Raw genomic sequence first — 25,629 nt, 5'->3', positions numbered from 1 at the left:
CACCTAATTTTGCGTTTCATCGATTCCGACGTGACCGGTGACTTCGTTAATAATGAAACGTTCACAAAATAGTTGATTTTATAGGTCAGTTGTTATTCATTTAATTTTCCCTGATTAATTTAATTGGAAGAACATATCGTCAATTCAGTCGTTTAAATTAGTCAATACCAATTTCAGTGAAACAATAGATTGAATTCGTCAATAAATATTTCACTAGGTGATTTGAACTAAATGATTTTTTAGTCATGCAAATAGGTAGACGGGAAATTTATGTATATGTAGACTGCGGATTTGATGCATTTATAGCCTATAGGGCTCTGTGAAATACAATAAAAGACAAAACTTTCATTGGATCCAACGAGTTTTCTATTTTCTTCTGAACGCAATAAGATACTTAAGAGGAAAAATCTACATTTGCTCCTGTCTTTATAAATTACTTTATAAAATATTATTTTGCATAAAAATCCTCAGTCTATTTATATGAAATATTTTTTCATTCAATTAAATAGTAAATATTAAATATTCTAGTGAAATGTAACATTTTATTCTAAAGTGGAATGATATATTTCGATGAGATAAATGATGAATCTATACATACGCAACAAAAAATCAAATTTAATTTGATCCATTAATAGACTTCAAGTTTCTCTGTGGCCAAAAGTTGTTCTTCCATTGTTAAATAAAATTAAGAAATACTGCAATTGATAGTATATTTCTGAAACTCTGTCTCCATGTAAAAACAAATCGAAAAAGTAGAACAAAATTTTTCCTTATAGGTGTCCATTTCTGAAAATTCGTTTGATCCGCGTGCATTTTATTAGCATTTCACTCCGCCGTCTGATCAATACTGGTTATATCTACTTCCGTTAACGTTAATAAATAGTAAACTGGTATTTCACAACAAATGGATTTGAATAAATACTTACCTAAAATATAATTTTATAGGAGAAGAATAGAAACTACACAACCGTCGCACATATTTACAATAATTAGAAATATCCAGTAGTAAAGACAGACATTCGCAAGCCTAATTTAAAAGAAGGAATGTCCAAAGAATTATTTGTTCCAAATTGTTGAAAACCTTAGCTCTTTACAATAAAATGTTATTCCACGTTTTCGATTTTTTTTTTTTTTGAGTAACCTTCTTCTGTACTCTGTACAACCCTATGCACAGTTATCAATTTCTTGCATCATTAAAAGTTCGTCCGAAACGGAACGGCAATTGGGAACAATGGAGGATAAAAGTTGGCCTGTAAGGTTGATTACTTATCGTTGCATATTCGTGAAATACTTGGGCAATATCAGTTTCCCAGGCGTACCAACTGAGCACGGACGGTTTTACGAAAATTGTAAAATAAAAATATTCCCCGTCTGTGGGGGCGTATAGCTTTTATTTCCGGGATGTATACGACAGGAGGTGTTGGTATGTGCGGGCTTGTACCATGCTGAGCTTACGAAGCCCTCGGCAGAAATGTATCTTAAGTGACTTCACCTGCAGGAAAATGTGGCCGTAACTGAAGAAACACACTTGAAAATAAAGTCGTGGACTCTCTTCCGGCATGTTGCACGAGATAATTCAAGTGCATGGTGGTGCACCGTATAAAACAGTTGAGTCATCGCTATCAGAACCAGTATTTTAATTCCCGCGAGCATTTCACCTTCCGCTAGTGAAACTGTCAGCTGCAAATATTCTGCACTTTATCTTCGTCGTGTTTTAATGATTTTATTTACTGTCGGATCGAACAATAGCGTCGAATCTTTTCGGGGAAGCAAAATAGCTTACAAAGTATACAATTTCAGTTCGAGTGAATTTTTAATTCATTTCGAAAACGTAATATTACGCCGTTGTTTATTTATTTGTTACTCTACTAAGGGCTCTATCAACCTGAGGTTAGCACAGGAACCACGTTAATTATATTAAACATTTTAATATGCTGAGCTTTTGACCATCGAAATGGAGCAATAGGAAAAATCAAGATTGTAAAATAGAAAACAATTCAAATGGAAAAATAAAATGTTCTACTGCGTAATACCAATGGCACATTAAACTTTATGAAATGATGCGAAGTTTCCGTTGTGGAACATTTACCAATAAAGTGACAAGAGAAAGCAAAGCTTTTAAAACGTGATTGTAAATTCTGATCGAGAGGCGAAACTTTTTTGTGCCGTGCATTTTTATAAATAAATTGAATGCAGGAAGTTAATTTGAAACTACGAGTATAGCATTTCATTAAGAGACCAGACTAGTGTTCGCTCTAAAGAGAAACGTATCTTTGCGAATTATTTGTGTCAAATTCAAAGAACCGATTCCTTTGAAACTTTCTGTATTTATTAATGCCCTAATAGTCTATCAAGTAGTATTTTATTATTAATTTAGACGTATAATTTTTCACCTGGCACGTTCTCAAACCGAAGGCTGCACAGAAACCTTGCAATTGGACTGCATAAAAACGGGAATTCTATTTATGCCAAATAAAATAAAACAACACAATTTACAACTCTACAATAGAAATTGCAAGAATAGTAGCGATTCGAAAATTAGGTGTCAATAACTCGACCTTTTTTGTTCTTCGCACTAACAGAGAAAAATATAATTTCATCGTTACACTAATCTGACCTTTTAATCTAAATAAAAAATACCACAAACTTATGACAGATTCAAATAATTACTTACATGTTTTTGTTGCAGGGGTGCCTGGTAAAAGGAATGAAATTTACTACAATTGCTGCCCGGAGCCATATATAGATATTACGTTCGTGGTTATCATCAGAAGGCGAACACTTTACTATTTCTTCAACCTGATCGTGCCATGCGTCCTTATCGCCAGCATGGCCGTTCTGGGATTCACCTTGCCACCAGACTCTGGCGAGAAGCTTTCTTTAGGTGAGCTTCGTGGCCATTGTACATATCGCAAGATTGAAGTTAAAACCCAATTTACATACAGGGTGTTCAAAAGAAGGGTGTAAGAGCTTTAGACGCTCATAGTACTCACCAAGAGAAGTAAGAAATTTCTAATCAACGGGGATCCTAAAATCAACCCATACGATGTAAAATTAACTTTTACAAATCAATAATAGTGCATATTTTCTAGATTTGTTACAAAAGATGATACCTCTAAAACGCTACGAATGTTTGGAACGATCCAATAGGATTTCCTTCTACTGCATTTACAATTTTTCAAAAATTATACTCCAAGGACTCAGGATAAATTTAACTGAATAGCATATTTGTTCACCTTTGTCTACTAATAGAATTTTGAAGAAATATTTACACAATAAAATCTCCCCCGAATTACAATTAAAATTAATTAGAATCCCGATTATCTTTGAAAACCATTTTGTAAAGTACCTGTCGTTCTCTAAACAACATTGAAAGTGTCGCGCCAGGCAAGTTTCGTGAACAAAACGGGCGAAATCTATTTATTATGAAATCCAGTCGTTTACTTAGCCCGTGTATTTCCTCGCGCGATCATATACACACGGCTGTATTATTTCATTCTGAGTTCTCCCATCGAATACCGATGAACGCTCACTCTTGGCAAGTTGAAATCGCTGCGCTGAATAATTCCAATTCCTTGCAGGCCTCGGAGAGCGGGCTATAACTGTACGCGTGATTAGATTCAGTCGAGTTCTCGTAACGTATCGAATGCACGAGAGATTACAATCGCATCGATATCGATCACAGACATTCATGTATCACCGGACAATTGGAATTTATTGATCAGTTTTCCAAGAATTAATCGACGTTTCAAGATTCAGAGCGCACGTACGATCTATAAAAATATTCGACTCCACAATTATTCTCTCGGAATGGTTAACAATGGAAGTAACGATGATGAACGCGCGTTTATCTGCTATTTGCATACGAATTAGTAAATTATTATTACATTATTTTTCTATCACCTACTATAATTTTTGTATTACTTTATTTTATTACATTAATCTACTTGTCATTATGCAGTGAGAAACTTTGCATTCGAATCTGCTCATTCGTACTAGGACACTTACCAAATGAGCAGTAAATGTTACAAGGCATTACGAAATTGCTGATGGTGTCGCGTAAATATTGTTTAAGGAGTATTAAAGCTCGATGGATAACGCTTATGTTACTATAAAGTAATAAGAGTGACCTAAATTATATAATGTGTACGAAACATCCAATTTTCTTCGTAGAGACCAAATGTCATAATACTTACGAGCAGTAGTGTATGTATGTACATGTAAAAATTGTGCAGGGCCATTCCACAACAAATCGGTTAGTTCTTGGACTGGATGTCAAAGATTTTGTATTAAATTGAGAGATGCAGTCCATGTGAAATTAGGGCCGGTTTAAGTCATCATTTTTCCCATAAGGAATTTCTTCCAAAACTAGGATATGTAAAAAATTATGATTTTGAAATGAAAATAGACTGTACAAAATTAATTTTGACCTTCGGAACAGTTTGTCGCACGATGTTCGTTTCCGTTTTATTCTAATCATAAAGAATTGATCTTTCTGAATAAATTTTTGTTTTTAAACTGCAGATTTTAAAATGCATTTCATGCATTAAGTTTTCATTAACTAAAATGGATGAAGTGGCAGTATTAGAGACATTGGTATTAACTGGGACATTTATCCTAGATAAAGATTTTGGAAAGAACACGAATAACGTATACTTTCTGTAAAAAATTAATTACAACGACGCAGTCATGAAAACCTTTCGTTCATCCGCTCTCAATATTTCTAGCAATAGTTGATAAACATTATCGATGTATTATAGTGTGAAACGAAAAAATAATTCTGCCTTTGGAACGTAATGAAATGACATATGCACCGACTTAGTAAATTCATTTGGCAATAATTCATTTGATATAATCGCATGGATCAACGAATCTCTCTTGCAGGGGTAACCATTCTCTTGTCCCTCACTGTGTTCCTGAATATGGTGGCCGAGACAATGCCAGCGACATCGGACGCCGTGCCCCTGTTGGGTAAGTCCGTGAATTTCCAGACCCCTTTTCTGTCACTTCGTTTCATCGTACCGCGTTGCCCACGGAGTCAGTCAGTCGTCTTGCGTGGAAATAAAGGTCGGTGGAGACTCTTTTGGACGGTTTATCCGGAGGAATAATGGTAGGTTACGAAGATGAAAAGATAGAGGTCAGGCTGATCCTTTGCTCATCCATAATTCACCTGAGACGGTCAAACACCGTACCGTGTCGCGGACATTCGTGTATTCGTTTCACATCGTTTGACAACGAATTAAGAATTGACGGGTCGCTAACAGGGCCACGCGAAAGAAGGAATTCTAATTTTTCAAAGGGACAAAAACTCTCTCGGTGCATTAAAATTTCATGAATCTGTTTCATTTCCATCCCCTTTTAGCTGAACGTATTTAGAATGTAAGGTGCTTCTTAATTGAAGTCGTTCATTTTTGACCGCTTTGATCAGGCCAGCTTTTGCGCGAAAGATTTCTGGGGAATTTATAAAAATTTAACGTAAATACAGAAGTGTTTCTAAACGAGTTACATTAATAGGAATTCACCTGAGTTTTTGACAAATACTTAACCGGTCGTATGGGTTCTCTTCTAAATCAAAGGAACTGAGTGTGGAACAGTGTTTAGTGTCATTTTAATCAGAAAAATTTCACAAACATGTTGGTAAAAGTTTTATTGAAATAAAACGAAAAATAAAAAATGTTCATTGTTTCAATTATATACTCGCGTAATCAACAAATTTTTACATATTATTTATCTCGGGAAAAGTTCTAAACGTGTAAAAGCATTATTTAGAATTTCGTGTTTATTTCCTCACAATCGTCTTATTTCTGACTGTTCAGCAATAAGCGACCACACTGTATAGGTTCCGCGTGCGAAAGTGCCGGCTAAGTGTGCTCGGCTTCGCAATTGCATCGGAGATTTGGACCGAAACCGGCGATGGAGTTAAATAATGCAGCGGAGCCTCGATTATCCCTCCCGCCCACCCGTCCATTATCCGAACGCTACATGATATTGTTCGGAAAATGTACTTTCTGGTACACAATTTTACGTTCATCTTTGGTGCTGAATAAATTACAACCGGGATGTCGATGGTTGGACGCGTTTCGGTGGATTAGATTATCGGCTGACGAATGTGTAAAATTCCATTTAATTTTATGTGAAACGGCTTCCAAGGAGGAAATTGATCGTCGAAGTAGAAGAATATATTATAGTTTAATCCGTTTCCACACCTTCGTCCTGATATTTCTTCGGCGATCGAGGCTGGGTTGTCTATTTAAATTCAAATCGTGAGATTAAATTTTGCGAGTTATTACCGTGAACGTAAGTCACAGAGTGAATTATCGCATATTCGGGGACGCTACGTCTTGACTGTTCCGATTGTAACGTATGTAATTTCGATTGCGTCGGGAGAATAATGCGAGTTAAATGATTCTGTAACTTAGAGTCAATTGAACTACTGCTATTCATGCTTGGAGTGACGAAAGTTATGAACAATTGGAAGTAAGTAGTCGATATAAAAAATAGAATATTAATTTTATTACGTAATATTCAAACACGAACTTTCGTACATTCTTGAAAATTTAACCCTCTACAGTCCCCTGTGACTCTTAAATATATCGATATTTTTTTGGTATAATTTAATTTTTTTTCGCTATATATAGATAAGATTCTTTGTAGCGATTATCAATTCTACCTTGAGATATTGGAGTAATAATAAAATCTTTTAGAATTGTAAATTCATTATTAATTTGTATTTAAAGGTGGATATATTTGTTGGTTTTAAGTTATATAAATTTTGTTATAGTTACGAAGAAGATTCAGGATGTAGAGGTATAAGGCAAATGTAATTTATAATCACGTCGAGTTTATTCACCTGTCGTTAGATTCTAACAATTTTCAACACGTATATGATAATTATTCCACAAATGTATGTGATCGGAATCGCAATTGAAACTGAATCTTCACTATCATAGTGAAAATTCCGGTACTGTTATCGATTGCAACATAATATCAGAATACGCAAGGTAGAATTCGGTACGGTATTCGAAAGAAATATTTATTCCTCCTTCATGTCCCCCAAACCACGGAAGTCACAATAAATTTTAATTCTTAATCCTCCACCGTAATTACTCAATCATTTTATAATCTGTCAAAATGTTTCCAAATGCAAAATCAACCATGATATTCAAAAAAATTCTATATTAAAAATACATAAAAGAGTAAACATTCCAGCGAACAATATTACGAAATTCCTGACAATCCTGTATTCCGTTCTTTCTATTAAAAGACGCAAGGATCCCACTTTGATCCATATTCACCGCAAGAACGAGGCCCCGTGATAAAACGGCCTGCGAAATAAATATAAAAGACCGGTCCTGGAGTTACGACAGTGATAAAGCTCGCGAACTTCAAGCATATTTCATTACGTCGCACGCGACTCGATATTCATTTTCACCAGGAAAAATCGCGATATTTATCATCATCGAGCAAAGACGAAATGCACGTGCGATTTATTATCGTGATACGTCCGTGGTGGAGAAGTAGATCCTTCGATACAGTGACTCCCTCGAAGAAGCTCTTTACCAAGGATCCCTTTTTGCTGTTGGGAGAAGAGGGGCTTACGCATAGATCTTGGATCTAGATGCGACACAGCTCTGACCCCTATATCGCGCACCGAGGCTTATTGTATATACGACCCTTTATCCCTGACTGACAATCTTCCATTTGCAGAGCCGGGGCCAGTTTCCATTGACAGTGGTACTCGCCTGTCAGTAGTAACAGATCGTGCGGGTCAGACATTGGCTTCCAGAACAAAACGTTCGTTGACGTCTTGAATACCAGACGGTCCGGAGCGAACGTCATGAAATCGTCGGATCGATAATTCGAGGGATCATGTTCCGGGGTCGTGTTTTCGTTGAATGGGGGGAACCACTTGCTTGATATTCGACTATGATTTTCCAAACGCTTTATTTAATCTCTTATTAGCTCGGCGGGGTTCTATTCCGACTCGAACCCTCTTCAGACTGCATTTCATTTTCGTCGTAGCGATAAAGAGGCGATCATGAACGAGGGGAAACCGTACCTTCGCGAGTATTTTGTGTTCCATTGGGGGAAGAGAATATTCACGGATACGTACTCTTACGGAATATTGTGCCGTTGAACGGGTCCCTGCTGATTTTAAACGATCAAACATTTCATGGACACACAATGAGTTCATTTAAATTTTTTTTTACAAATTGTTTATGCGTACCTGTTTATGGTATGTCTGGTTCGTTTGTTTAATGAATGTTCGAGGATTCATTCGCCAGTTAAATCTTAATGCGTGGTTATCGTGTCTCGATCGCTATCGTTCAAGGAGTAAGAGTTTAATTTCAATTCGAAAAAGGTTCTGAATTCTTTCATGTTTCCGCAGGTACGTACTTCAACTGTATCATGTTCATGGTGGCCAGCAGTGTTGTCAGCACCATCCTTATTTTGAATTATCATCACCGAAATCCTGACACACACGAAATGTCCGAGTGGGTAAGTCCTTGTTTGATATTTGCCCTGTCAATGTATTGAAAAGCGTCGAATTTGTTCTGAGAGCTATAGTAATGATTCTATTAAACATATTTATACTAGTGTCCAGTTTCTCTAACATTTAATGAGTCCTAAGATTTCGTCTATAACTACGGCAGACATTTTCATCTTCGATGATACCTGGAAAGAAAGTACAGTATATGCTCGATGATTGTTTGAAGTCTCCTTGGCTCTGAACATTAAATATTTCATAAACTAATGGACATATGCGGCTGAAACAAATATCATTGGCTTCAGAATTCCATGCTCTATCATTGTGCTGAACCTCATTAAAAAGTCAGCGTTACACCTGGGGACCTGTCCTTATCAGTGCCGAGGAGCCTTCGAACACTAATCGAGGATTCATTGTAGTACACAAACGGCTGGTAATTGCAAATTAATTGCAAATTAATAAAGTGAATGTTATTCGTAGAAACCAAAATAGTAAATGCTCTCTTCGTTCGTAAAGTTCAATACAGCTTTTTTTTTCGAAGAAAAACCATCAAAAGGCTTACCGCCTTACCTTGACACCACTAGCTACCTTTATTTTTTCTGTCATAAAATAAAAACCTCATTATTATTGCTATAATCTTTTCAACAACAACAGTACGATCTCAGCTAAAATTGAATACCGAGAATCGTAGCAGAAGATTGTATCTTTAGTAACGAAAAATCGTAGTTTATACGATACTAATGCTAGCAGTTTGTATTTTTTTAAAATTATGTGCTTCGCCTTCGTAGTTTCCTTTTTCACATTTTTCATGTACTCGGTGGATGTAGTCTCTGCATTATTTTGACCGAAATCGGAGGTCTCGTCTCGTCTCGTCCATCTGCACTCTCTGAAGCTACTCCGTGGACGAACTCATCGTATACTTGGCTTCAATTAGCGTGAGACCATGTGCCCGAAAGTGCCCTTCAGGTTTACTTTCGTCGTTAACTCGTTTCACCCGTTTGAGTGACACGAGATTATTTTCCCGCACGGATTTTACGGGCGATCGTATCCCGTTGGGTTACGAGAATCGCATAAACGACATCGAACATTAATACCTTATGGGTATTGTATTCGATGCCACGTAAGAAGTGAAATAAGAAAACCGAGGATTGGCATTTACCTGAAATCCATTGATATTGAAATTTTTTCGAAAGGTTGGATTAATCGTTTACGCCTTTTGTCGAAAATATGGAGAGAATTAATGTTCTCGTCAGATAATTCTATATAGAAAGCAGACTTGGCTAATGATTCATTGTAATCAGATTATTTAGTGGGAACCGGATAATAAGTATTCCAGTTTTATATGGCTGTTGAAGCCATAATCTAGCAAAATTTTGTTGCATTAACAGTAACGGTATTGTATTCGAGTGTAATATAGTTATATTTATTATATATAAACAACAAGTAGGCAATTTGGACTTTTACTTAAATTTCAGGTATTATTGACATAAACTACTTGAAGATATAATTCCTGATACTACTCGCGACATCACGCTTCACATTTTCATAGATTTCTTTAACTGCTTAAATACTTTTGAAGAAGTCGGTTTGCTGCTTTTACAATTCATCTTCTATGAGCTAAAGTACTGTAAAGAAATATTGTAGCAACAAATATGTCTAAAAGAAGCAACCTTTTTCTAAATATTATAATACATACCAAATAATTTCAATAAATAAATATAAATAAAATTGTAATGAAATTCAAAATTATTAATTTCATATGAATCCAAGGTCTTTAAATATTATTGTCATTGCGATTCATTGTTAGAGAACAAATCGTTATGTCACAGTCTTAATTACATCTCGATTCTGATTTACAGGTGAGAGTGGTTTTTCTTTATTGGCTGCCTTGTCTACTTCGTATGTCACGACCTGTTGAAAAGGACGAGAAGGAAGGGCAAAAGTCTCAAAAACCATCTCCAGTCACCGGTAATATAGTGACACGAAAAAGCATCGATACAAGTACTGAAAACAACTGCTACTGTCTCTATAAATGTTTCATTACTATTTCACACGAATCACGATGAACTGACGCAACAAAATACCGGAACGTGCACAATACACTATAAATCACTGTACCTGACATGAACCAAAGTCACGTGCATGCGTATACACCCTGCCACTGTATTTATCTAATCAAAAATCGTGACTCTACATTCAAAAATTACGTATCAATGTTAGCATTTAAAAATTACCTCTCCTTGTGTTAATTTCTTTTTCCAGTAGATTAATACCATACGTTAAGTCATAAACTGATTTCATTATCAATTATTAAAAAGAGATAAGTAATATTGAAATTTCATAATACATATGTTAGAGCCAAGACTTAGAGGAACAAATGGATATAAGCTTGATTAACGTATCATTCCTGATGTAAATGTTTATAAATAACCTGAACAATTTTGTTTTGGTATACATATATATAGGGAAACCCAGCAGAAAGATTCAAAATGACTTGTAGAACTTAACACCATCCTTTTTCTGAGTAATTTACACAAATTCTATCTTCAAACTAATATTTCTTATTACACCAAGTACCATTCTTTAATTGCCAACGTCCAATATAAGATGATTCATGAATGCATGACACGTTTAAGACAGTGAATCTGCATACTAAAATAAAGAAAAAATTTTAATGGGCATGTTGTATGAGTGATCAATTGAAATGACCTCCTTGGACTTTTATTTTAAATCCGTCAGATTCTTATTTTGCAACTCTAGTATACTCCACAGGAATCAATAATGACCCTGGCCGAGCATAAAGAAATCGAAATAAATTCAGAAACACTCAATTTTCAATGCCCACACCTAGGTTAAAACGTTTTAACACAAAAGGAGGACACTGGACAATTTAAGAGAAGTATAATACGCTCGATTTACTGTTTCAAACATTACTCTGCATTCCTAAATGATCCTAAGTGTTACTTTCCGAAGTGAATATGATGGGGAAAATGGTTCAACTTTTATGGATGATGGTAAATTTGTTTATCAGAACATTTTGTTGGAACAGGTACTAGCAAGACATACGGCGACCTGGAGCTGCATCAGAGAAGCAGCAAGTCCCTCTTGGCGAATGTCCTGGACCTCGAGGACAACGCCCTGGCGTCCCACAACAATCTCCTGAATAATGTGTACAGCACCCCTGGTCCCCACCATCCCCACACGATGGGCCACGGGCACAGTCACATACACGCGACGCCTCATCATCACCACAGCCACGCCGCGACGCCGCATCATCAACACGCAACGCCATTGGCACACTCCTCTTATCCGGCGCACCAGATCGGTCACACGCCGCACCATCATCAGCATCCACCAGAAACGCCTGGCCCCCAAGTCGAAACTATACTCCAGAACGCGTGTTTTTGTGCGAGATACGAGCTCATCCTGATCCTCAAGGAGATCAAGGTATACACCTGTCTGACAAGGGAAGTTCGGTAACCCGAAAATTCCGATTTTCTTTTTTAAACTTTGCAGGTTTTTAGGGGACCTCATGAGAAGTATAGCGCAATTTTTGTTTTTGGCACAATTTCTGTTCTTCAGGGTGAAAACATCCCTTGAAGGTAGATAGGTGTTCCCATATTTCCCTGTATATTTTTTAAACTATCGTAGATATAAAAAAATGGTTATAACAAAAATTGAATGACTTATGTAATTAAATTGATAATTAAGAAAAGTGGAGGAGGATGTTTTTATTTAAACGAAGAATTTTTATCACTTTAATTGCACCGTTTTATAGAGCAATAAATAATCAATTTTTGTTATAACCATTTTTTTATATCTACGTTAATTTTAAATATATACAGGGAAATATGGAAATACTTATCTATCTTCAAGGGATGTTTTCACTCTGAAGAACTGAAATTGGGACAAAAACAAAAATTGCGCTATACTTCTCTTGAGGTCCCGTACAAATCTGCAAAGTTTGAAAAAAATCGGAATGTTCGGGTTACCGAACTTCCCTTGTGAGTGGTTCACCGCTTTCCCATTGAATGTTTCATTTGTTTGGGTTCGTAGGTACAATTTCGTGGGTTCCTTAGACAGTTATGAAAACTTCTCGAAGCTTCAGTCTTCACGTTGTCATCTGTTGCTCGAACATTAATTTTATGTAACCCTTTGTGGACGAAAATTGAAGTTTCGTTGGGAAATGTGGCCTGTTAGAGGAGAATATGAGGACGGATCAATAAAAAGTATTCACTTCAATGTCTCTGGAAGTGAGAGAAACATTTTTTTAATGGCTCCTTTTGCACTATACCTCAAACTGTAAAAGGAAGTGAAAACTTGTTGGAATCGTCGTTTACAATGCTTTTTGTAGTAAGGTATATCAAATAGGACAATTATGTAATAATTCTTCTTTTAGGGTTTTAAGGACGAACGATTAAATGCTATACGTTGGAGTTGCTACAATAGATGCTAATTGACTTTCTGTGAAAATTGATTCCATAGTTAATTACACTACTTTTGTTTGACTTTTGTTCTTTAATTGGCCCAGGTGCTCACAAGTAATGCATCGGTGAATATTCCATGTTTCCAAAATTAATCTATTATCATTTCAACATGGTAGTAGGATGTGTACGTTCATTTCACATCGCGTATTCATGCTCAAACTTCTGTATGAGGTCACCTATACAACCGGAGATTACGTATAAGTTGAGTCTGCTGATGGGCGTGAAATCATTCTCTGTTCTATGATTGTTTGTGCAGTATTATTAAGCTCCGCCCATTTCTCCACTCGGAACAGATCCTCTGAAGTCAAACACTCGAAACCTATCAGCGTACGAAATTATGAACCGCGTACTGAACCGAAACTTTACACTTCGTTAGATAAAATATAATTGAAATTGTTGCAGAACAATGGTATATTCTAATACGATACGTTTTATTTCCCATATGTTACAGAAATTTATTCATTAAATAAGGGACATAACAAATATTTTTTATCGATCTTTAACGAGAACACTTTGTTTCTCAAATATTTACTTTAATTTGGATATTTTAAGAGAAACCAATAACAATTTTTATGCACATTTAAATCTAGATTGTTTCATTCCGATATTCTTAATTTATATTCGAGAGTAACTAATTGGCCGTTACGTGATGCGAAGAATAAAAACAATTTTTATCTGTATCAAGCTACTTCTCTCATTCGCTAATTTTATATAGCAATCATTTTGATGGCTCACTTTAATCTGTTCAGTATTTTACCAATCAGTATTCTGTTTAACTCATTATTTTAAACATTTTAAACAATTTGAAAATTGTTCTTGTGAAAGTTTTCGTAGAATTCCTAGTCACTGTGATGTTATTATTATATCGTTTGGTACAATTTTACCAAAAAATATTTATCAGTATTGTAATTCAGTATTGACAAGCAGTAAAAAGTCTAGAGAATACCAGATCTGAAAATTTCTAAAAGAATAGTGGCTGCCAAAAGAATAATATTCATTTTGAATAAAGAAATAAATTTGTTTTTGGTATACTATACCTTCAACAGTACTTACTACATGTATTATATCCTTTTTTGCCAGAATAAGACTATAACTTTAATCCATGATCCGGATTTCATCTTATCCTACATTTCCACATGAGGGTCAGTCTCGCATCCGTGTCCACTCGGCAGTGAACTCCCGCGAATTAGACTCTCAAGTGTAGAAACAACATTCATTGAAGAATAATAATCGTCAGAGTGTTACTCTCGCGTCTGTGTCCACTAGTAAGATCCACTGGGGGCAATCCTCGAGAGCAACCCTCTTGGCCCGACGTAGAGGTATTTGAGGGGGCCAGGGTATATTACGCCTGGCTGAAAGTATTCAAGCAAACAGTTGAATCAGTGCTGTAATTATTTGTACAGAGAGTCTGTTTTATCTAACCCAGATGGAATATCTCGTAAGAAACTGAAGGTATCAAAAAAATGTTCTTACAAAACTTACTTGGTATCCAGGGAGACATAATGTGGTGCAAATTATATTTTTTAGGTAGAGTAGTGGGAAGATTCCAACGTTCGGTTAATTTTTTTAAACGGAATGCGTCATTTTTTTAAACATATTATCCATTTCTTGATACGAGTTCAACGGCGTGCTTTATGTATAAGGTCATTACATCTAGTAGGTCATAAGTTGGTGAAATTTGGAGGAGTCAGATTTACGGGATCACTACAGGACTACTTAACATTTTACTAAATTACGACCTACGACAGTGGAAATAATAACGATCATCCTTTTACTTTCTTCCTCTGTATTAATTTAAAAGTTAAGGGGAAGAAAGTAGAAATGTCACAAAACACCTCATTGCGAATGTCAATTTTTTTTATATTACTTACCCACTGTTTTTAACCCGTGCACCAAACTTGTAACATTATCTTATTTCGACATTTCTACTTTCTATTCCTTTATAATTCCGCAGTTCTGTAGTCCGGGTTGCCACCAACAGAATTCGTTTTACATCGTAAGATTTACAAACTGTACAAACCCTGTTTCTTCCCCTTACCCTTCATTCGAAAGTAAATAAAGATACGTATCCTGATATCTATATTATACATAAATACTAGGTATGCGTAGATCGTCCCGAATCTCAAGAATCCGACCTTCTGGCCAGGACGGGAAAAACCAGACGAGATCGGTTCGAAAGCCCTCGAGCTAGGTAGAGAAGACAGCTATCTGGATCTCTCTAGCCAACCTAAAGGCGGACTACCCGCTCATTCTTATAGCCCGAGTCGAGATTCGGGATCCTGAACATTACGGGAGTATCAAGATCTCATACGATCTCTCTCGAATTTCTCCGACTCAACTTGATCCTGTAATCTCTGATATCCCCACACCTCTAATAAATACAAATAATACGTTGTAGACCATTTGCTACTAGCAACATTCCAGAAGTAGGGAAAACATGGCTACGTAGGGACAGAGGGGCGTAGTAGGGAGTAGTGGAGGGGGTATACGTGTGTGGGAACGGGACGTTACGCTTTCATTCGTAGTAATATTAGCGTGATGTACAGAAGTCTTACCAGTGTATAAAGCTCTATGTCAGTGCTGGGCATCGTAGGGGATCCTCACGCGCTTGCTTCTCTTTCCAACCGTACTTTTGCGCTGTGTGCCTTCGTAGAGACAAAGAACCTCGTATTCTTGTTACTGTTATTCCGTGTTAGTGTGAATGGGAGTGGTATTTTGTTGTGACAGGGGTGGGGGTGTTCCTGACTTATTCGGGACATAGGCAGGTACTGATAGGGGGTTAAAATAGAAGATACAGCTCTCTCTCAACGATGACGTTACATACGATTAAACCCCCATTTGTACAGACTCGGTTTGTAGGTGAAGCGAAGAGTGAGCTGGTACTCATTTAAGGAGACGAAGGATCGGTTGCCCCAACGTCCAACATCATAGCTTGTTACTCAGGTAGGGATGGGACGATCCTAATGACTCTCCGCACGAGTACTTCCCCTCCTCCGTGTGGCCCGGGCCTTAAGAAATTGGGACGGTTGGAAAGTCGGGGGAAATAGCTCTCCGGGTAACGCCCACGGTAGTCCCAATTGCGGTACTATTAGAGAGCTAACGACGCTGAGTCATAGCTGAAATTCCCCTCTCCCGGGAGATCACGTACTATACTATACTAAACTAAACTATTCCGTGGTAACGGTGGATAGTGATGGGGACAAGTTTTAGCTCCCGGGAGCCAACTGTCTCCCTACAACACGCAATTCTCCTGGCAAGGTGGCCACTGGTGATCAGATATTTCATACTTAACATGGAACGTTTATTCTATTTAATGCAATATTATTTCCTAAGGGGTGGTTCTTATAAACGGAAACGTCGTTACACCGTGCGCTATTCTGTTCCAGATAATAACGGATCAGCTGAAGTCGGAGGAGCTGAACACGAAGGTGACGAACGACTGGAAGTTCGCGGCGATGGTGATCGACAGAATGTGCCTAATCATTTTTACTCTGTTCACCATCATCGCTACCATCACCGTCCTGCTGTCGGCGCCGCACATCATCGTCACGTGATTCATATATACACAGACTGCCGCCGGAAGGTCGGAGGTCGACGAGGATAGTGCTCGGGCGCATCGTGTCGGTGCGGACGGCGATGGACACGTTGATGGTCCCCCGTTCGGGACGACGGCGACGCGTTCGCCGGGCGCAAAACGATGCGGCTGGTGTCCGCGGGCGACGTTTTACAACGACGTTTCTACGCTTGGTGGTTCGTCCCGTGTCGGTGGTCCCGTTCTTTCAGGCTCGTGCGTCGCCACGTTCCAGGGCATCCGCGCCCGCGATAGGATTGAAATGCAATCGCGAAGATTTATCGCTCTTCGTTCTTTACGATATTTAAATGAAATATATGGGGTTAGGGGGACATGAATGGGACACTGACACACGTGTTACACAATCCATCGAGGGGATAACACACATACACACATCCTGGTGCACGCAGCACGCTGAGGTATGCGCGTCCCTGTCCACCCTATAGATCTGGAATCCGAAGGATTGGGATCACTAGGCATCCTCGCGTTCGACGATACTTCTTTCGAGATTCAGATTCTATCTGCGAGTCCCTATCGTGGAACGATAAGGCTTCTGTGGCATGTGAAACACGGGTCGTTTGAGTCTCGCGATTTTGATCGGTTCAATTTAAATATTAATCAATAATCAGATGAATTGGATGTGGGTTACTTTATTTCGGATTCCTTGAATGGGACGGAAACTCTAGAAGCAGGGAAGTTCAGTTAACCTTTTAACGCTCAGATTATTTCAAAAGTATGAGGCTGATATGTATGTTGTATCTTGTTATTTTGAAGTCGAAAATATCGATATTAAAACGACTTATTTTATTCTTCTTTCAGTTATTTTGGAGGTAATAATTGCCATATTTCTGATCCAGAAACGTTGAGATCTGCGTCATACGAGTGAAACTACGGATCCTTGCCAATAAAAGTTCGATATTAAGCGGCGACAGAATTCGACGCATTTTCAAAATGAGTGTTGCATCGGTGCAATACTGGGAGTTAAAATGTTAATATGTGCTTTCTATTATTACGAGCAACCGTGGCATGACATTTTTCCGTCTGAAAATAAGTCGAAAATAATTTCTTGATAATCCTTTAACGATTTCACGAATTTCTATTATTTGACAGGATCGGTGTTTTATTTCATTTGTATCGAAAAAATTCCATCCATCGGAGTTATCGAAGAACGGTTCCTCTAAAACGTGGGAAATGTCTATTTTTCGCGCCTGGGATGCAAATAAATCCGCGTGGATGCGTGCACAACAGAGGGGACATATACACACACGCCGTACACGTACACGGAAAAACAGACACGCGCATACACGACACGAAAATACAGAACACCGAGGACCGTCGAAGCATTTGAATTTGTTAAAGGATAAATCGAGTTTTCCGGTGCGGTCCATGGTCACGAAACAATTTTTTCGTTTGGCCCTGGTTTCCGCCCGAACGAGAGAGAATCTCATGGAAACTAGTAAGCTCACGCGAGAAACAGAGAGAGAAAGAGAGAGAGAGAGAGAGAGAGAGAGAGAGAGAAACGAAGGGAGAGAGATACAAACGAAAGAGCGAGAAGCTGAAGAAGGGTACACTGCTCCTTTTATTGTGCTTACAGAGAAAACCAGACGTATAAGAAGAAAAAAGAAGAACAATGAAGCAAAGACGATTAACAGCAAAGCGCACACGTTAAGTATTCCGCAAAACTGAAAATGTAATTATGAAAAAAAAAATATATATATATATATATACTATATGTATATATTTGAAAGAGAAAGAGAGGTAGAGAGAGAAATATCGAAATGGATAAAGACGTGAACGAGAGATCAGTAAAATAAAATACTACACACAATGAACTGCCAAGATGATTCAAAACAATGCCAGTGAATTTTCTTATCTGTATCACTAGTAAGTAAATCGACGACAACATAAGTAAAACGGGGGATTTATACTACGATTTAAGGTGGCGCGTGCGTAAAGCACGGGCGTTTAAAATATTGTTCTCTGTTAGCTCGTAAGTGGATATCCCGCGTTGAACGAGCTGTAATGTGGAGAATACAAATGGTGACGCGATGTGGAGATTACGTGGGAGGGGGTGGATGATGATGGTGGTAATGGGACACGGAGAACGCATATCCACGTATGGACGGATGGATAATTGACGGTTGACGATTGATCTTAGCGCAGCATCTCTCCTCATTTTTCTTAAAACGCCTTTCTTTCCCTTCTATCGGCGGACATCGTTCGTTGTTGTCCCTCTGTACACGCTTGTACAAGCGCGAACACACACACACAAACACAGACTCTCTCTCCTCACCTGACACACCGAACACACACGTACAAAACACACACACACACACACACACACACCGTATACACAACAGCTACTCGCAAACTTCTTCGATCTAACGTTTCACAAAGGCTTCGGGATCCTCGAAATTCGCGGGATTCATGGAACTTCAGCGACGATACGAGACGGGTCCCCCTATTTTTTTGTAACGGGAAAACCAGGACTTGCGATGAGATTCGAAGGAGCACGAGCCTGTTAATGTATATTTACTTTTTTAAATCGTGCCCGCCCTTCGAACCACGCGAGTCCGCCGCGGATCCCCTAGCGAGGAACGTCTCCCGACGAGCTCGTTCCCGATCGAGACGCAATCTCTCGTCCGTGAACGAGCTCCACCTTTATTGTAAACAGCTTTCGAAAAGCTTCACGATTTTGAGCGACCGCCGAAGCCTGGTTCTCGTATTGTAATCTCTTGCTCTCCGACCGCACGCCACTCGCTCTAAATGGCCAAAACAATTTTAGCGATTTGTCCTGTGAAAAGAGCCCACGTCGGATTATCCGTCAACGGACGCCATAGGTGGCTTAATTTTCTTGTTTGTCGGCGCAAAGTGAATCCCCTTTCCTAGATAAAATCGTTATCGGAACGCGTCGAATAGAAAATTGTGACGAGTGTAAGTAAACGAAATGTAATTTCGAGGAAACGAATGTGAATTGGTTACGAGGTAGCGATATATTGTTCTTAGTTACGTTAAGTTAATTGTGATTACGATAAATATGCCGTGATTTCAGCAGCATCGCAAGTGGACTTTATTAGGAATTTGAGAAGGTTAACTGTAACTTGAGCGGTTTATTCTTGTACCATGTCGTCGGGGCATTCTCAAACGTCTTATAAAGCTAAGTAGTGCAATGCTGATAAGTATTCTGACGATTTCAAGTAAAACAATTTAGGGCATGAAAGATTTATGGGTCTGCTCACTGCAATTGTCGCTTGAAAGGTTTGGTGTGCGCGTGGATAATAATTTCTGAATTTTCTTTTGATGAAGCAAGCAATACAAGAACGGCAAATCTGTTCGAAATTAAAGAGAAATACCATCTTCGTTGTCAGTATTGGTCTTGTACAATATGAGTAAGCATGGCTCTTACATAACCACAATTCTTATTTTCACGTAATTTATCTATTAAAACGTAAATTAAATCAATTATAACAGTATATGTATAGATGGAAATGAAAAATCAAAAATAGAATTTTCCATTTCCTCCTACACATATACTGTTATATTAGAATAGTTCTTCTGTATCACAATTATTTATCAAAAGTAAATAGAGTGATAAAACTACACTTCATCGATGAACCGTCATATTTTCGAAAGAACTTTCTATCGTACTCTTTTATTTGTTCCAAACTAAATTTCCGTAAGTTTCAATTCTCATTTGAATGTAATTCTTTACGTAAATTTAAATGTCTATTTCCTATTTTCCTAGAGATGACATACATGAAAAAGTAATTGAAATAATACAAAATACAGAAACATCAGTTTTCAAGAAACACAGGTGTACCCAAACATTCAAGCGATATCGACAATTATTTATTACGTATTCTTGGTGGAACAAATGGAATAAGATTATTAAAACCCTACCAAGTCAACAATAGACTGTGAATTTTATACATTTATAAAATATCCGACCGTCTAAAATTCAATACAGTAAAATATGCTTAGTTAATTTAATTAAAATCTTTGTTTCATTCGGTTTCTACTAGAACCCATTATAAAGCAAATAAACCTCTCTTTGTTTTCAGTTTCTGTAAATTCACGCATAAAGATTTATATTTGCCCAAACATCTGCAGTTTAGATAAGCAATACCCTTGGTAGGTATAATCCACCAAATGTGTTTTCCGCAATTGAAAGGGTCTTTCCAGGGTCGTAATTAGTGGATTTGGTCGGACACCTCAATAGTGTCCCCCACCCTTATTGGGAAAGCCTAAATCCAATCATTAAGATCCAAGAAGTATCAGTTCAGGTCGGTTCCTTGAATTGTTAGGACGAAAGTGTTCTACGAAGAGAAGAGAGAGTCTCACAAAGTCATTATACATTTATTCCACCAAGACAGTTGTAAACAAGCTTCGTTTAATATTGCAATAACAGTGATCAAAGAGAAGATGGTTCACCAAATTCGAAACTGTCTCCGTGAAACCAGTTGAAGTTCAGCGCGCTTGTTGCACAACCTTCGTGGACGTGTCGAATCTCTGTCGGACGCGAGTTTAAAAGCAGAAAACAGTTTAGTCAATATACGAGTGCTCAGTATTTAATACGATATTCCATTTAATATTCGGACCCGTGGCACGACAGACGATCCGACACGCGGAACAGTCACGGAACACGTAACCGAGAGAGGAAACGGGATTACCTTTGTGAGTTGTGAATGTTACGAGCTTTTACTGTTAGATTCAAAGCTGTACTTCGTTAATTTCAATAATTGCGTATTCTGCCCGACTTCGACTGATTTTTGGTTGAGTTTATATATTGAAACAACCTTGTATAGAATTTCCGATCTAACGCTTTCATCGATGGACATTTCGAAGTTGTAAAGGATTTTGTGAAAATTTACGACGAGAAAGGATTGAATTCTGTTAGTTTAATGCTCGTGGAAGTGATACAAGAACTTTTATAACAACGACTGACGATGTCGACACTTTTGCTGGGTCAGTTTCGAGGCTGTGGCGATATCTATTTTCCATGCCGACAGTAATTGAATAATTAATTGCTCGTGAATAATTCTTGTACCATACGAATGATAATTTACTTTTCAGTGGAATGATAAATCGGGAAAAACTGCTGAAATCGTAAGTTTCTTATCGGTCATCGTCGAGATATAGAAAGTTGTCGCACAAATGTTTGTGATTTCTGATACAGCGTTGTTTCAATATACATTGCACACCACTGTTTACGCTCAACCAAATCGGGGGACTAATTGAATCCCAAAATAGCCGCGCAAAGCTTCCAGTTTTTTACCATTTCGACCAGTCGCTGTAATCGAAATCATTCTGCATCACGCATTCGGAAAACGAAAACGCGCACGCGTAAACGGCACACCGATCCGTGTGCTCGAAGCGAGCTAATATCTTCCTTTTAATAAAGAATTAAAAAAAACGGAAACGAAGGCCCGAAAGGTGAAAGCAATCTCGTCGACTGTGTGAAGCAAAATTGAAGCTAAAAAAATTAACACGCCATCGCTATTAAAAACAAAGAAAAACAGGAAAAGATAATATCGAAATCTTGTTAACGGATAGTCTCGCAGACGGGTATTGTTGATGATATATTAAGCAAAAGCCCAAAAAAAAAAAAAATTAAGAAGATGAATAATAATATAGCACGTTCTGGCCATTGGCATTGACGCGACAACCAATCATGTTATCTTTTAAATACTATTATAATGGTTAACGAGTAATACCTAAAGGAAAAAGACGTTGTTAATGATGTTATAGGATGGATTAAAGGAAAAAAAAAACGTAGAGGATATAAGCCATAAACGGTAATCAATAACGCTCGATTGGCGGCGTAATCATTCTCGATCTTTAAAAAAAAAAAAAACGGTAAATCAGCTAAACTAATTACACTATTGAATTGAATTTAAAGCTCCTACATAATGGTTCGCGTCGGATGATTTCGGTAGAATACAGTATTACATAGGGAAACGACAAAAAAGGAAAAAGTTTCAAAAACCAAAAAAAATGAAGTAATACATGGTTTATCGCAAGCGAGTGTCATTAACGAAACAGAAGAACCGCGGAAAACGTGAATGAAATGTGGCGATAAGATCGATATGCAACGGTATTGATCGGACAAGAATATGAAATAAAAATATCGTAAAAAGAAAAGAAACAAAAAGAAAGAAACAGCGAAACTGCACGCCTTTCTGAACGCCATTGTTTCGATGATTTCGTTTCGCGATAGAATGTGCCGTCCCGTTTTACAATTCCTGGCGAACTCGGAGGGCCATTAGCGAATGTTTGTCGTGTTTTATTGCGAAACGAAAACTTATCCGCGGTCGTTTCTTCTTTTTCTTTTCCGCTACTACGTTTGCTGTAGTTCAAGTTGGTGGAAAGAGTCGCATGGCGACGACACATTATTGAAATGCGGTCGATTTGAGCCATTCGGCGGCCAATTTGATTAATAATTACGCTGAGATTATAATTAAATAAACGAATGTTTCGGAAGTCGAACATGAAATGTGTCGAACGATGTAATGTTCACGAAGGAAGAGTTCTTGATTGTAATTTTTATTTAGAGAAACGGTGATCACTTTTATTCAATCGAGTATTTAATGACGCTTCAAATGTAAATAGTTGGTATCAGCTACATATTATATCATTTCTGGATTAAATTTCTTTTTTCGAAAACTTCGAAACGCATAAATGCTGCAGTCTCTTCAAATTTTTTATTTCTGCTGTTTAATTTAATGTCATTTTCTAGCCCGGAATGTTAACCTGATCATTTTATCCACGAATTAGAAAGAAATCTTATCCCGTGTCTAATGCACGTTAAAAAACAAGACGCTTTGGCTCGCAGACTTATTCTCTACTAATTACAAATATTACAATAAGCTCTAAGAATTTCAGCCATTAAGAGAGAAGTTGAAACTACAGTGAGAAACGGCGGAGGGACTCTCTAAGATAATAATAATCACTCTACGCTTCAGACGAAATGATGTAGCATCGCATGGCAATTTATAACATTTTCCAGTAGCCGATCGATTAACGAGATTATTTCACGTAAACGAAGATAGATAATGCGTGCGACAGGATAACACGGAAGAATTGCTATCGCGCAGGAGCTCGAGAATTGCCTTTAAAAGTATTTTAATCGAATTAACGGATTACTCACTACGATGTTCCACGACTATCCGTAAAGAATAAAAATCTTAAGGATAATTTACGACTGAAAACCGAACGGAAAACTGAACATGAACCGAAAAGGCAGAATGGCGGATGGTAGATTGTAATTCATTCCATGGAAATCGCATTCAATTCACGCGCGGCTAATGCCCGTGGTACCGATATCCACTCGAGGGCTGTTTAATTTCCACTAAATCGATAAGATTATGTAACGAATTACTCAGATCGGTCCCCGATTGGCTCATTCGTTGCACGTCCCGGACGGTGTAACCCGACCGAGCGACGACCCTTCCATTTTAATTGTATGCAAACACGTTAACACGGACGTGTAACGCTGATTGTTAATGGTGAATATAACATCGATGCTATCGATACTACTTGTTACTTAATTAGCTCTTAACAATGGGGAGGGATGGGGGTTTAGGGGCGCGAAGGCGGCCGGAAGTCAGCGCGAGCGGAAACGTCGAGACTAGAGACAGCGTGAACTGGTACTGGTGAATCACGTTTGTTCACAATCGCGGTGATTGTTCGTGGTGATTCGTGATTTTTCGTGATCATTTTTTATTGGTGGAGAACGTAACAGTTCTTTGCACGCGTCAAATAACCTGTATATTTTATATTAATATCAAAACAAAAATGCGAATTGCATCGTAAAAAGTAAAGGAATAATCAGGAACAGTGAATAAATTTATGATTATAAATTATAGTTTATATATTACATAACATCCCAGATTGCACATATCGTCTTGAAGACGCCTTTTTTACGACTATTTTAGGTCTAAGGCGCGTTTGGCGTCATGTGCTATCTGCGATATATATTGTATAATTTTAACAAATCATTCTTTCAAAATTTCTTTCCTTTCTACTGATTTTTAAAAACATAAATAGTAAAGTAATCAATTTTCAAATCATATTGAATATATTTTTTTTTGTTCAGATCAAGGATTACGATCACAGTGAGCAAAGCCACTCATAATAACAAGATCACGGTCGTGAATGAAGTTAAATTACGACCGTGATCATGATTCTACGATCACTGTGATGAATCACTGTCAGTGATTTTGCACGCCATCTCTAGTCGAGACCTTTCTAGGTTATGTTACGGACGGAATTATTATCGCGTATAGCGGGGCAGACGTGAACTCAGATAATGATTAGAAATTTAAAAGAAAACCCGAGGTTTTACGGGAATGTTTGAACGGTTAGAGAGACGCGTAACGATAAATCGTTTCTTGACTAACCAAACAGTATTATATTCGTGGAAAGCGAAAAACGGTTACACTTGTTGCAACATATCGAAGTCAAATTGAAAAGAATTCGAATCTCGAGTTGCTCAGCGAGAATACGGGACGTGGCGAGGGGGGGGTTAAAACGATGGGAGGCGGACGGGAAGGAACGAAAATTCATTGCTCACCGGATGCTCATTTATTTTTTTTAACCAGCGGAGATCGGCGTTTTACGGGCGGCCCCCGTTAAGCCGGACGCTTAGTGAGAATAATTAATGTTCGAGTGGACTTTCAACTATCACGCTCAAAAAGAAAAAAAAAAATGGTAAATAAACGTTCAAGCATTTAAGCTGTTCACGAGATTCAGGGTCTTAGGGATTAATTAGACAAGGAACGGTAGAGGAAGAAAAAAAAGAAGAGAAGATTTTTCGAGTCGTTCGTTAAACTAATTGTGTCGTCGTTCGCTAAGACAGCTATAAAAATTAGACACACACCGGGGAAAGGGAGTTTTTTTTTGTTCGTTTCCAATCATTTCTCGTGGATCGAGCAACGTGTCACATACGCGTCACGGAATCATCGTCGATGATTGATTGTGATCGCGGCAACGTGTGATAGGGGGGAAAAGAAAAAAAAAAGGGTGATCGTAATAACGTTCGAAATTTCAACGGAAAGCGCGACGATCGGTTCTTAATCGTATCG

The 25,629-nt window shown here is 37.9% G+C and overlaps 1 protein-coding gene across 1 annotated transcript in view; it reads left to right on the top strand.

Annotated features, from left to right (window-relative positions):
- LOC107193958 (neuronal acetylcholine receptor subunit alpha-7-like) overlaps positions 1-16,529 on the top strand; it is a 246,598-nt gene extending 230,069 nt beyond the window's left edge. Inside the window, exons 7-12 of the mRNA XM_015583497.1 lie at positions 2,690-2,884; positions 4,885-4,971; positions 8,390-8,499; positions 10,348-10,489; positions 11,538-11,935; positions 16,362-16,529. Coding sequence (XP_015438983.1) covers positions 2,690-2,884; positions 4,885-4,971; positions 8,390-8,499; positions 10,348-10,489; positions 11,538-11,935; positions 16,362-16,529 — 1,100 coding nt within the window. The remainder of the gene's footprint in view (positions 1-2,689; positions 2,885-4,884; positions 4,972-8,389; positions 8,500-10,347; positions 10,490-11,537; positions 11,936-16,361) is intronic.
- The last annotated feature ends 9,100 nt before the right edge of the window (positions 16,530-25,629 follow it).

Source organism: Dufourea novaeangliae, unplaced genomic scaffold (genome assembly GCF_001272555.1).
Source record: "Dufourea novaeangliae isolate 0120121106 unplaced genomic scaffold, ASM127255v1 scaffold21, whole genome shotgun sequence".
NCBI classification, from domain to species: Eukaryota; Metazoa; Arthropoda; class Insecta; order Hymenoptera; family Halictidae; genus Dufourea; species Dufourea novaeangliae.
Note: the sequence above shows the minus strand (reverse complement) of the source record. Positions and strands in the feature narration are given on the sequence as shown.